The sequence below is a fragment of the Sciurus carolinensis genome, chromosome 15 (genome assembly GCF_902686445.1).
Source record: "Sciurus carolinensis chromosome 15, mSciCar1.2, whole genome shotgun sequence".
Taxonomy (NCBI): domain Eukaryota; kingdom Metazoa; phylum Chordata; class Mammalia; order Rodentia; family Sciuridae; genus Sciurus; species Sciurus carolinensis.
The window spans coordinates 1530126-1543222 of record NC_062227.1 but is presented as its reverse complement, the minus strand read 5'-3'; the positions used below and the strand labels follow the sequence as shown (position 1 = coordinate 1543222).

At 52.8% G+C, this 13097-nt stretch overlaps 1 protein-coding gene across 6 annotated transcripts in view; it reads left to right on the top strand.

Moving 5' to 3' along the window:
* The window catches only part of Piezo2 (piezo type mechanosensitive ion channel component 2), a 365623-nt gene that overhangs the window by 252015 nt on the left and 100511 nt on the right, over positions 1-13097 (top strand). For 4 of the 6 annotated variants that reach the window (XM_047526788.1, XM_047526790.1, XM_047526787.1 and 1 more), the window contains exons 8-11: positions 1724-1886; positions 4963-5079; positions 9839-9974; positions 10799-10947. In XM_047526788.1, the coding sequence (XP_047382744.1) occupies positions 1724-1886; positions 4963-5079; positions 9839-9974; positions 10799-10947 (565 nt within the window). Of the gene's footprint in view, positions 1-1723; positions 1887-4962; positions 5080-8926; positions 8966-9838; positions 9975-10798; positions 10948-13097 lie in introns of all 6 variants that reach the window. The other 2 variants (XM_047526793.1, XM_047526792.1) reach the window with 1 other exon arrangement.

Here is a 13097-nt window from a genome sequence, read left to right as displayed (position 1 = left end):
CACACGTGAGTCGGACTCTGCAGGGTGTGTGTGGAAAGGTACAGGAAGTTACAAGTACTGCTCATTGCTGGGGTGTGAGAAGTTGATGTGATGCATGAATTCATTTGCCCACAGATTTGGAAAGTTGCTATTAAATTTCTAATGGGGCAACACAGGTGTTTTTAAGCTGAGTTGAATGAGGTCATTTCTTGTTGATGTGCCAGGTGTGGAGACTTAGTAGCTAAAACCTACCACTTAAATTAACCCAAAGGACTATCCAGCTCATCAGATTTAATTTTAGGAGCTTTCCTTCCTGAGTACTTTATACAAAAAATTTATGTGACTATAGGGTTGGAAAATATTTTTGGAAGTTCCACTCCTCCACATGGACTCAAGAAATTTTCCTTTTTCAACATGTATCTTATTTTGATTCTGAACATGTATTTATCATGCATATAAATGGAGTTTGAAGTAATATTTCAACACACTTTTTTCTTTCGAATGCTAACTACATAAAATCTTCCTGGGCTTCAGAAAAGAGACCGGCCATAAAACCAAGTTCTAGGGCAATTTATTTTTCTCTGATAAAAATGAGGAAAGTTAAATTTCTGTTTATCTTACTTTAAAATTCGTATTCAACAAAGCAGTACTGCATTCACATCATGACAGGAAACAGAGCCCTGAGAGGTTTCAAAGGGGAAGAACATTAGTCTTTGAAAATCTTGTAACTGAACACAGAACACAAGACAAAAATTGAAGGAGGTTTACTTAGAAAGATGCAAACAATAGAAAGGTAGGGAATGCATTTGCCATGGGAAAGTTTTATGTTTTTGGTAACATCTCTTCTTAGAAAAACTGTACATCAAGATTAATTTCTAAATAAATTATATTTTACGCATTTTCTAATTATATAACCAGAGATATCTTGATGACCTAGTAGAAATCAGCATTAGAAAATAAACCATTTGAAGCCAGGCATGGTGTGCACACCTGTCATCCCAGCAACTCAGGAGACTGAGGCAGGAGGACAACAGGTTTGAGACCAGCCTGAGCAACTTAGCAAGACCCTGTCTCTAAATAAAAAATAGGAAGCCTGAGGATGTAGCTCAGTGGTAGAGTGCCCTGGGTTCAATCCCCAGTATTGCAAAAATAATAAATCAACCATCTCAAAGTTTAATAAGCCACATAAAGTCATCTTTCAAGGAAAAGATTAATTACAAGCTTTGAAAAACTTCAAATAACCCATAAACGAAATCTGACAGAAATACGTCTTACAGAAATCCTATTACATGACATTTGGCTTTTATTGCTGAATTGTGGGACAGTGTCCAGTTTCAATATTTGCCCCATAATATCAACACTAACTGAAGAGCTGACACTAAATGCAGCCAGAAACAAGTTATTTGCTCATTTAGTTGGACTTAGTAACATCTTACCGCATACTTGGCCTTTCAATAAGGCCAAGTTTTAATAGGGCGGTTGGCCATTAAAAGGCAAGTTTCTAAAAGGCGGACGAGGGTTCAGTGGTAGCTGGGCTTTTGAACCAACGTGAAGACCATCCGGCTGCCGCTGGCATCAAGTCTACACACTCAGGTGGCATTTCAGATGTGCATCGTGAGTGCCCACCAGACACACCTACAGGTACCCGGCCGTGGCACAGATGCGCCCAGACCAGGGTGGGTTGACCTGCGTTGAGCACACAGTTTACTGCAGCTTTCAAGTGACTTTCTTTGTTTTTTAACAGGTTGTTTGGTATCAAATCAGTAATCCAGACAGACTGCTCCAGTACCTGGAAGATCGTAGTAAACCCAGCGCTGTCCTGGTATCACCACGCCAACCCCATCCTGCTGCTGGTGATGTACTACACACTGGCCACTCTGATCCGCATCTGGCTGCAAGAACCCCTCGTAAGGACCAAAGGTTTTCCTGCTTTGTCTGCTTAGTGACGTGGAGACTTCAGGTCAAATGGCTCATTCCTGCTATTCCCGGGCTGATCAGAACTGTGTCCCAACATGGTACCCGTGTTGTAGTCACGGTGACTAATTCTGCAAGGAGCATTGAGCAAATAAGAATACTATCAGAATGGAGGCGGGCCCTGCACCCGGAGGGAGGCTCACTTAGCTGCGCGTGGGCCAGGTTGAGGTGATAGCCAGCTTGTCTCACTGGGCCCACCACCCAGTGCTGTACATCTCATGGCTGAGGACAATGAGGCTAGAAAGGTGAATTCTTCTGAAATCACACACTTAATGGTGCAAATCCAGTCCCAGCCCCACAACCAAGCTAAGGTCTTCAAGACCACACGGCCCCTGGTGCTCACGGTGGTGGGAGTTCCCTTCTGCTCCAGCGCTCTCGGCCTCTGAGGGTACTGTGGAGGTGGTCCAGCTCAGGGGCCCCCCGCCTGTCCTGGAGTCAGGGGCTCGGGACGTCACCTTCCTGCAGAACTGCGGACCAGCTTACGTCCTGTGGGAAGGCCAACAGGACCTGGTGATTTCAAGGGGAGGACTGAAGCCGGTGTGGCTTCTCTCCTTCTCTTCCGTGGTAAAAGGTTTCTGTCCGCCTTTCTTTCCCTAAAGGACCTTGAGAGGCGTCCGGGCTCCTGCGGCCACTGGGGGAGGGCGTCGCGCCTCCTCCCGACCACCTGCAGGGGGGCGCGCTCAAGCCACAGTAACTGGGCCAGCCCCGCTGAGCGGAGGTCCCCATCCAGTCTGGCCTTCTGGATCACTTCTAGCCTGGAGCCTGAGCAGTTTTCTGCTTTCCTGGTCTCTCTTCACACCCACGGACTGGGAGGTTGGCAGGTCCATTCCGTCTGTCAGCCCACAAGTCCTTCCCTGTGTCCCGCATAGAGTGAGAACCCTGCAGGCAAGGGCCATGAGGGCCAGCCCGCGTGCCCAAAGACCCTTCCAGGAACAGAGGTCCAGAAGAGAAGGGCATCTGAAGCAGACCATGGGGGCCACGGCACTGGCGAGCTGCGTGTCCCCGGACAAGGGGTTGTCTGCCCTCCTGTGTGGTGCCTCTTCCTCACATGTGGACAGGCACGGGCAGCGGGGGAGCCACTGGCAGGATCAGGGTCACAGACCATCCTTGTCAGCAAGGTTCTCAAAGGATCTTCTTCCCCTTGGGGACCGATGACAGACACATAGCAAGAAAACACGTGTAGGGTCGGAGGGAATCAGGATCATCTCATGTTACAGTTTCTCCAATTCTCTTCTAAAATTTATGCCAATCAAACCCTTTAAATATTATGTTCACTTACCCCACAAACACATCTGGATCTGTACACATGTACATCCAGAACCAAGAATATATACTTGAGAAATCAAAGTGTAAGATGGGAACGTGCATTGCCCACGGGAACTCCTACACCTTGCGGGAATTGTGGTGTGTGTGCAGTTCTGAGCCCTGAGTGCCTGCAGCTTTCCCTGGGCCATGCAGTCCCTGGAGGGACGCAGTGGCAGCGAAGGGCTGTTCTTGCCCCTGGCACACGCCGTAGTCTGGTGTTGGCGCTCTGGGCTGCCTGGGGAACAAGGGGCAGAGAATGCTGGGAAGGGCAGCCAGGCCGTGTGCGCAGGCGTAGCAGTAACCAAGCCTCCGATGTGGAGGGTCCAGAGCCGAGGGCTTGAGGCCAGCACTGCATTGCAGGCCATCAGTGTGCTCCATGGCTGGGAAAGGACTTTCTCCCTAAGGCAGTGTCCCCAGGCAGGGCCCGTAGTTTAGCCTAGCGTTGGGCAAAACCACCTGTCACAACCAAGCCCATTTCACGGTAGGGCTGAGCACCACCTGTCGTCTGTGGAGCACTGTCCCAGATGGACACAGGGTGGCTGCTAGGTACCGCTGTTAACCTTAGGCTCGCAGCGCAGCAAGCGCCCTCCAGCTGAGCGCTCTGGTGAAGGCCCTGAGCTGGGCAGGGAGACTGCCTGCAGGGCCCACCAGCAGGGGAGCCGGCTGCCCTCCTCGGCTCTGCCCCGGGCAGTGAGGCTGAATCCAGGCCCTCCACCCCAGGGGCGGCATAGGCTAGTGTCCTTGCCGTGGGGACGCCTTTGTTGGAGAAGTACGCCAAAGCGCCTGGCACTTCCCAGGCCTCACCCTGGCTCTGTTCTGCCTGTCCACCATCAACGGGCAGGTCCAGCTCGCGTCTCAGTCAGGCAAGGCAACGCTTCTACGCCCTAGGTAGGCTCTCGCGTGGTACCCAGCCTGAGCTCTGCGAGGCTGCCCTCACTCAGCGTCGTCTTGATGAAAGGTCCCGGCGCTGGCTCACCCAGCAGCCCTGCCCCCCTTGGAAGGCTCAGCCCCGGGCCCCTGGAGCTTGGCTGCTTCTAGTGCGCTGGGAGTCCACCCTGAGGAGCCTGCCCGGTGCATACGGGCGCCATGGGAACCAGGGGCCGTTCCATTCTGACGTTCTCGTCGGGTGCAGGATGGTACGTCTGTAACTTCTGAGAGTACATGGGTCAGACCCCGCAGAGCGTATACACTAGCTTTGAAAACTCACATGAGGCAAAATAGAAAGAGGGGCACCCAGAGCCTCTTTGGAGGCTGTTTTAGGCAGCTTTTTTTTTTTTTTTTTTCCTGCTCTGACCAGAACAGTTTTAGGGGAGGAAAAGTTCATTTGGGGGCTCACAGGTTCAAAGGTCTCAATCCATAGACAGCCGGGCTCCATCCCTCGGGGCTGGAGGTGAGGCAGGACACCATGGAGGAAGAGCGTGGCGGAGGGAAGCGGCTCACATGGTGATCAGAAAGCAGAGAGAGGTGTCCACTTGCCAGACACAAACACATACCCCAAAGCCACGCCCCAGTGACCCCCTCCTCCAGCCCACGACCCACTCCAGTTGCCACTCAGGTAATCCCATCAGGGATTAATCCGCGGGCTGGGTTGACTCTCACGCCCAGTCCTTTCCTCGCTGAACCCTCTTGCACCCTCACATGAGCATTAGGGGGACATGGCACATCCACCCGGTAACAGGAGAGCTGTCCCTGTGACCGTTGCAGGTGCAGGACGAGAGGACCAAGGAGGACAGAGCCCTGGCCTGTAGCACCGACCAGAAGACTGCGGAGAGGAGGCGGAGCCTGTGGTACGCAGCCCAGTACCCCACAGATGAGAGGAAGGTAAGTGCCTCCCGCCTCCCGCTGCAAGGGACCTCACCATGGTCTCTCCATGGGCTCGGGTGCTCCTGGTTTCTCACCAGCCTGATTCAGGGGGCCGTGCAGGCTCCATTCAGAGAGGGACCACACCACGAAGACCCCCATCTCTGCGACGGCTTCAGTCCTACCAAGAAAGAATGTCCTTAGTTTTTAAAATTCTACATTTAAAGCAAACAAAAAACAAGGCAGGGAGCCGTGGCGCTGGAGAAAGAGTCTCAGTGTTGGACCACGTCGCTGCAGACAACCTCACTCCAGGAGTGGCGGCCCAGCAGTCCTCAGGAGCCGCCCGAGAGACCCAGAGCTCCCGGGAGCCACGGACACCTCCCCCTTACTGAGGCAAGGAAAGGCGGGCGGCAGGCGCCCCAGGACTCCGCGGCAGATGCTGCACATGACGCGAGATCCAGACACCGTGGCCGCTCGCTCGCCGTCTGACCTCCTGCCTGTCAGTGCTGTGGCCACTTGATCCAGACACCTGTGGCCACTTACTGACAGGCCCTCTGAACACTTCTCTGGTGGTGCTCTGTCCACTTGCTAAAGTGGCCTTTTGTGATGTTGCGAGGATAGGTACCTGAGCATCCATGGCCGGGGTCAGCATTTGCTTCCCAGCTTGTTAGAGAACCGAGGAGCAGAACCTCTGCTATTTGGTGGCAGGTCTCTGAGGCCTCGGCCCTGTGCTCGGCATGACTGTCCTGTGCTGAGAGGGCGAGGAGGCCAGGAGGTGTGGGGAGGATGGACGGCTCGCGGGCCGGGGCGGCTCGTCTGCGGCTTCAGGGCTCTGTCCTTTCTCCTTGTGCCCGAGCATCTTGCCATTTCACTAAACAACGTACAGGGACGGGGACAGCCCACCCCTCCAGAGTGAGGACTGGACTTCTGGGCACGCCGAGCCCCAAGCAGGAATCCTCACCGCCCTGCGCTCCACACGGGAGCTTTGCCTGAGGCTGCAGCAGCAGTGGTCAGACTGCCGTGCCAGGCACAGGTCAGGGCGGGCACGGACCCTGGATGCACAGTGGTGGCCATCGGCAAGCCCTGCAGGGCCAACCTCGCACGGAAAGCAAGACACGAAGGCTGGTGGCTTTGCTTGCACGTCCTGGAAGAACCAGAACGAGTTCCAGCCACGCCCTCCATGATGTCCTGGCCTTGGCAGCCGGCGGACAGGCCTGGGGTCCGTGAGAGGTGATGCCACGCGCCCTCTCCATTGCCCTGGCCGTGGGCCGGGGTCCCAGGCGCTGCCCACACCGGCGTGGACAAGCACACTTCTAAAACCAGATCAGAGCGGCCTCCGTGTGCGGACTTGTCCCGCCCAGGAAAGTGACCAGGTGTCCTGGCCTGGTGTCCCCCCTCACCACCACCAGGCCACGCCCAGGCCTGCGGGCGAGACCCTTTCCTCTTTTTGTGCAGTGCATTTTCTGTGCCCTCGGGAACCAGTGCTGCTGAGTCAGGGGTCTCACCAGAGACTCTTCCTCATCTTCTGCACAGACTGGAGACGTGCTGTGTGCCGGGTCACACTGATGCACTGTCTCTGGTGCTCGGAACAGTGACACTCTGATAGGCAGGAGCCCGGGAGCCGCCGGCCGACCCACACGGCCACGGCGTCTGGTTTGAGATGACGCTCCACGTGCCACGCAGCCACGGCGTCTGGTTTGAGATGACGCTCCACGTGCCACGCAGCCACGGCGTCTGGTTTGAGATGACGCTCCACGTGCCGCGCAGCCACGGCGTCTGGTTTGAGATGACGCTCCACGTGCCGCGCAGCCACGGCGTCTGGTTTGAGATGACGCTCCACACGCCACGCAGCCACGGCGTCTGGTTTGAGATGACGCTCCACGTGCCACGCAGCCACGGCGTCTGGTTTGAGATGACGCTCCACGTGCCACGCAGCCACGGCGTCTGGTTTGAGATGATGCTCCACATGCCACACAGCCGCAGATCGCCCCGCGAACACTCCACACGCTACGCAGCCACGGCGTCTGGTCTGAGATGACGCTTCATGCGCCACGCAGCCATGACATCTGGTCTGAGATGATGCTTCGTGCGCCTCGCATCCACAGATCGTCCATGGTGTGGTCTCAGGTGTGCCCCGTCGTTAGGCAACACGATGACCATAATAATTCTGTGAAGTTTCAAACCGTTAAATTTCTTTCTCTGTGACAAAGTGGGTCTTCCGCATGACATGCCACCAACACCCTGATGATGGTCAGAGGTGAGAGCACAGGCCAGCCGGAGGTGCTTGACAGCCGTCCCCAGCCACACCGCTCACTCCAGGAGCAGCGGTGGACGAAACCTGCCTGTTCAGACCTGCGTATTTAGCAGATGATTATTGCAAGTAAATGAAGCAAGTCTGTCACCTCAAGGCAAATAACTGGCAGTTTGTTGCTAATTATAAAACTTCAATCTTTAAGTAAAAAAAATCAAATTTTGAAAGACTTCTCTCCACCAGTGAGACCTTGAAAACTGTATTTGAGGACTTTTTGGAAGAGTACTTTTTTTTTTGGTGCCAGGGATTGGACTCAGGGGCACTCGATCACTGAGCCACATCCTCAGCCCTTATTCTGTATTTTATTTAGAGACAGGGTCTCACCGAGTTGTTTAGCGTCTCGCTTTTGCTGAGGCTGGCTTTGAACTTGCAATCCTCCTGCCTCAGCCTCCCAAGCCTCTGGGATTATAGATGTGCACCACCGCGCCCAGCTGGAAGAGTCCTTTTTAAAATGGCTTTTTAACAAACATGCTTTTTGAAATGTCACACAATATCTCCATTAAATACCTAACGTGCCCTTTGAACGCGCAGGCTGGGACAGGAGGCCCCTCCAGGAGCTGTGGGCACCCCAGGGCCCTCAGCAGAGGCAGGGCGCTCTGTGAGGACCCTCGGGAAAGGACCACTGGCTGAGTCTGGAGGCACGGGAGAGGACCTCTCCTCACTATCTGCATAGACTCTTAGGAGCCCCTGCCTTTCCAGCCACCTGGTTCTGTGAGGTCAGACTTCCTTGATCTCCTCAAACAGAACAGAACAGAACAGAAGCAGAAACCCAGAGGAAACCCTGCTGCCCTCCACTAAGCCAGCCCTCGAAAAGATGCGTCAAAGTACAAAACACTGACAGTCTTTTCAGTATGTGGGCTTCTAAAATAAAAATAGCTTCTAGAAGCTATTTGAGCCATTTTCTCAACGTGTAATGGGGTTTTCAATTTTTAATCCATTAACAAATGAACAATTTTTTACATGCCTCAGCTTGAATTTCTGGTGCGGCAGACAGTGGCAGACTCCACATAAATCAGGCTCCCCTGACCCCCGAGCTTCGTAAGATTGTAAATGAGTCCTGACTCCAAAATACAGCCAAATCATCTGCTGTGCTAATTGCTATCTGGGGAAGCCCAAATCACCCGGCCCTAATAGAGTTAAAAGGTCATCCTATAATAAATTATTTTGTGTGGACAATTTACAAACCCTAAAGTAATCTCAAATCTCAGTACAAATGTAATTGCCCTGTGGTGAGCCGCTTGTGCTTCTTGGAAAGCAAATGCTTTCAGGGTCCTGCAGTTCCCAGAGCTTGAACCCGGGCAGTGATCTATTGGAACTGAACTCTTGACCAACAGAATAGTTCTTCAAAGTGTGTGGTTCATGGCTGGTTGGTGGTGGTCAGGGCCACAAACGAGCACCAGATGCCACACAGGGTCGTGCTGAGCAACATCCAGCGCGGGCAGTGGTCCCTGCGTACCTTGCATGGCGGGTTAACTCGCACTCAGCGGGAGCGGCGGGTGTGGAGGGCTTGGCTTTCCGCTCACCTGCTAACATGCTGTCCTGCTTTGCCTTTTGCAGCTTTTATCCATGACCCAAGACGACTACAAACCATCTGATGTTAGTATATCTCTAGAATCACCTTGCGTGCATGAGTGATCTAAAAGTGACAGACGGAATTACCTCCTGTGGGGATATTTTAAAGATCCATGAAACCTTCTGTATGCTTCTAATTTTTTTTTCTTGCAGAAATTTTACCTGATTTGTTTCTGTAAAATATTGACTCGTGATATGAGATTGAATATGTTCACATAAAATATATTTAGACATTTCTGAAGCCTTGCTTGTGGGTAGGGTTTTCAGCATTTTGTCCTGTAGCTATGCTAATTATTACATGATTTGAAAAAAGAAATCTTACCTGTTCATAGATACGCACACACATGTGTGTGTGTTTATGTTTATGTTTATCCCCAAAATCATAATGCTACGGTGGCAGAAGGGGAGAACCCCCCGGTGTCTGCACTTGGTGAATTTCAGCCTTGCGGTTGTGCAGAGACCCAGCGGGGAGTGTCTCACCTGGGCCCGGAAGGACTTTGGCGTCTGCCCTATGCAGAGCCGTGTGGGGTGTGGGCAGGACCCTCTGGGCAGGGCAGGGAAGGTCCGCAGGGTGGCTGGGAGGTGGCTGGGAGTGGCAAGAACTGAGGCTGGAGGAGTCAGCCCAGCCCGGGAAGGCCCTGTGAACTCGTGGGGCATCTGCAGTGGCCTGAGGACACGTCCACAGCAGTGACACAAGACGGGTGTGCGTTTATTCCCGTCACCGAGACCAGGTCTGGAGATCATACCTGACTCATCCTGCTGAAACACGAGCCACGGGCTGCGACGCCAGCCTCAGCCGGCTCGCCGCTGAGGGTTGTGCATGGGGGACAGGTGGGAGGAAGCAGGCACACCTGCAGCCCACCCTGTGCCCACAGGCATCCTTCCTATGTCCCCCAGGGCCTGCTCGTGACAGTGAATGGCAACCCCGTGGATTACCACGCCATCCACCCCAGCCTGCCCCTGGAGAACGGTCCCGCCAAGACCGACCTGTACTCCACCCCCCAGTACCGGTGGGAGCCCTCCGAGGAGTCAGGTAACCAGCCAGCACGTGGCGCAGGGTTGTGCGTGAGGATTCCGTCGCCCTGATTTGCAATGGTTTGTGCTTCCTCTTCTTGCCGTTAGACGCTCCCTGCTGAAACCGATCTGTGTGCAGCCCACCTCATGTAAACAACAACCACAAGAAAGGGCTTTGTGCTCACGACAAACCCACATGCAGTGTTGCCACTTGCCTGGTTCAGGGTCCTGATGAGTGGGGCAGGTTCCTCTGCCTCGGTTGCTCCTGAGGCTGCAGGAAATGGCCGGCCAGGGCTGCCGTCTCGCTGACGGCTCACCTGGGGGAGTCTGTGTCAACCCCACCCCGTGTGCTACTGGCTGGCCTCAGGCTCCAGCTGGTGCTGGCCAGCTAGAGACCTCAGGTGCTTGCCACTAAGGGCTCTCCAGGGGCCTGACACCTGGAGCTGCCTTCTCTCATACCAGGAGAGTGAAATCTATCACCCTTTCAATCTAGGAGGAAAGCGTCCCAGGCAAGAGCCACAGCCTTCAACCCAAAGCTTCAGTAATGGCCTGTTAGAAGCCCATCACATGCAGGGAACGGCATCCTCTGAGGCCATGTTAGGGGTGGTCCTCGCCCCAACAGGAGATGGTCTTCCCGCCATTTCTGAGTGCTGGGCACCGTGGCCCTGGCCAAACAGGACTTACGGATCCTGTGAGAATTCTAGGGGCTTTATTAGTGGGAAAAAAATCCCTCAAGTCCGATCCAGAGGCCATGCCAAGACCCCAGGTGTGCTGCCCCACGGGGGACACTAATAGATGTTGGGCATTGGCATCCATAGTTACGTGGAGTGTTTGTCCATCTAGAGAAGAAAGAGGAAGAAGAGGACGAGAAAGAAGAGTTTGAAGAGGAAAGGAGCCAGGAGGAGAAAAGGAGCGTCAAAGTCCACGCCATGGTCTCCGTGTTCCAGTTTATCATGAAGCAAAGTTACATCTGCGCCCTCATCGCTATGATGGTGCGTGTGGGCAGGGCCCTGGGCTGGGGCGGCCCCTCTGCAGGCCTCTCCCGGCCCTGGAGTCCGGGCTCCCGGGGCTCTACCAGAGGCTGCAACGCCGTTTCCCCTTCAACTCTCTTAGCCTCTCTTCAGTGTCAGTACCCTCCGTCCAGCATGTCTCCTTCGCTGAGGGAGCCCTCTGTCTGAGCTGCCCTCACCACGGGGACCCCGAGCCCTTCCTCCAGTGGCCAGGTCTCCTGGAGTCTCTCTCTGCTCACCTGGGCTTCAGCGTCACAGCTGCAGAAATGGTGCCTTGGCTAATAGAGGACAAAGGACCCTGGTCTCTCCCTTTCCTAAAAACAAGCTTTCTGGGAAAATTTGATTTCGTTTTGAGAAACCGAATGTTCTTATTTAAGATGCAACTCTTCCAAATTCTGTGGTCAGTAGGGAGACCCATGGACACCTCAGGGACAGAAAATGAAACTATTTGATATCTCCCGGGTGGACACCTCAGCTCCAGCTTCCAGTAAGGACCCTCCACCTGGGTAGGAGGCCGGGAACCACAGATGCCCCCTGGGGAGGCCCGGCTCTGCCCCGCACACACAGCTTTTTATTTTTATTTTTTTCATACTGGGTGAGCTACAGCAACACCTCTTTTTAAATCTTATTTTGAGACAGGGTCTCACTAAGTTGTCCAGCCTGGTCTAGAACTTGCATCCTCCTGCCTCAGCCTCCCAAGTAGCTGGGATGCAGGCGCCTTGGTGTTTGGTTCAGCTCTACCCTTGATGTAGAACTCTGTGCTCTTTGATTGATGTCTGGCATTTTATGTATACCTGCCTCTTAAACTGCATCAAATTTCCGATCATTAAACTTCAAATAAGCAATTATTAAATATAATTATTATAATAACGATTCTGAACTCAGGAAGGTACAATTTATTATTATTTTTCTCTCTAAGCTAGGTAAGTTTTTTTTTTTTTTTCTCAAAGATACAGCAAAAACAAAGTAGCTGGGCTGGGGTTATAGCTCAGTTGGTAGAGTGCTTGCCTTGCAAGCAGAAGGCCCCAGGTTCAATCCCCAGCACCACAAAAAAAAAAAAAAAAAAAAAAAAAAAGTAGCTTTAATAGAAAAAGAATCTGGTGGACCCTCAAGACATGCCCTTTCTGGCCTGTGCTTCTCAGGACACTGCAAGGTTGCTATTTGAAAGAGCTGCCCTCTGTGACTTCCAGGTCACGGATGGAAGCAGAGGCCTGAGGATGAGTCACCTGTTTACTAAAACATACCAAGTGGGGCCGTGCCTACCTGCCCGACAGCCCTGAAACTGAACCTGGTAAATAGCACAACATGGGTTCTTCCTACCAACCACCGAGACCCAAGGTAGCTGTGCCTGAGACTTAAAAGGCCACGACTTTTTCTTTTTTTCCTTTCTTTTTTTTTTTGTCTTGACAATTTAACCCAGGGGCTTTTTACCTCTTTACCTCATCCCCAGCACTTTTTATTCCTTATTTTCGATAGGATCTCACTAAGTTGCTTACAGCCTCACCAAATTGCTGAGTCTGGCCTTGTGATCCTCCTATCTCAGCCTCCCAAGCCACTGGAATTACAGGACATCTTGTAATGATCCTCATAACTTGTTTATCTCCCTCGTCCTCTCAAACGAGAACAATGTAGGGGAGAAAAATCTGCTGCAGATTTTTAAAAAATCTGTTACAATATCTTGAAGATAATCTTCCTGGATCACACAAAAAATGGCAGCATCATATCTGGGAGCCACAGTGGGGTGGAGGCATCAAACACCCTGTTCAACACAAACCCATTCCACAGGCAGAGAGTGCAGTTCGTTGGCTAGTACCCAGGCTTTGGTGAACACTGTTCCGGAGGGTTAGTTAGTACTGTCAGGAAGACAATTCCAACCATCGTAGTCATCAGTCACTACCTGAACTCTAATTTACCTTAATTTTAATCATGTACTTTAACCAACAGCTTTAAAGGCTCATTACAGTTGTTTTTAATACTGCAAAGTAGGTGGAAATGGAGAGATCTGGATCTGGGAAGGAGCACTGGCAGGACCCTGTGCCTCTGACTCTGTGCCGGGGCCCAGTGCAGCACCTTCCTGGCTTCCTCCCCTGCGCCCTGTGCCCAGGCTGGACCCTCTCCATTCCTCCTCCGCA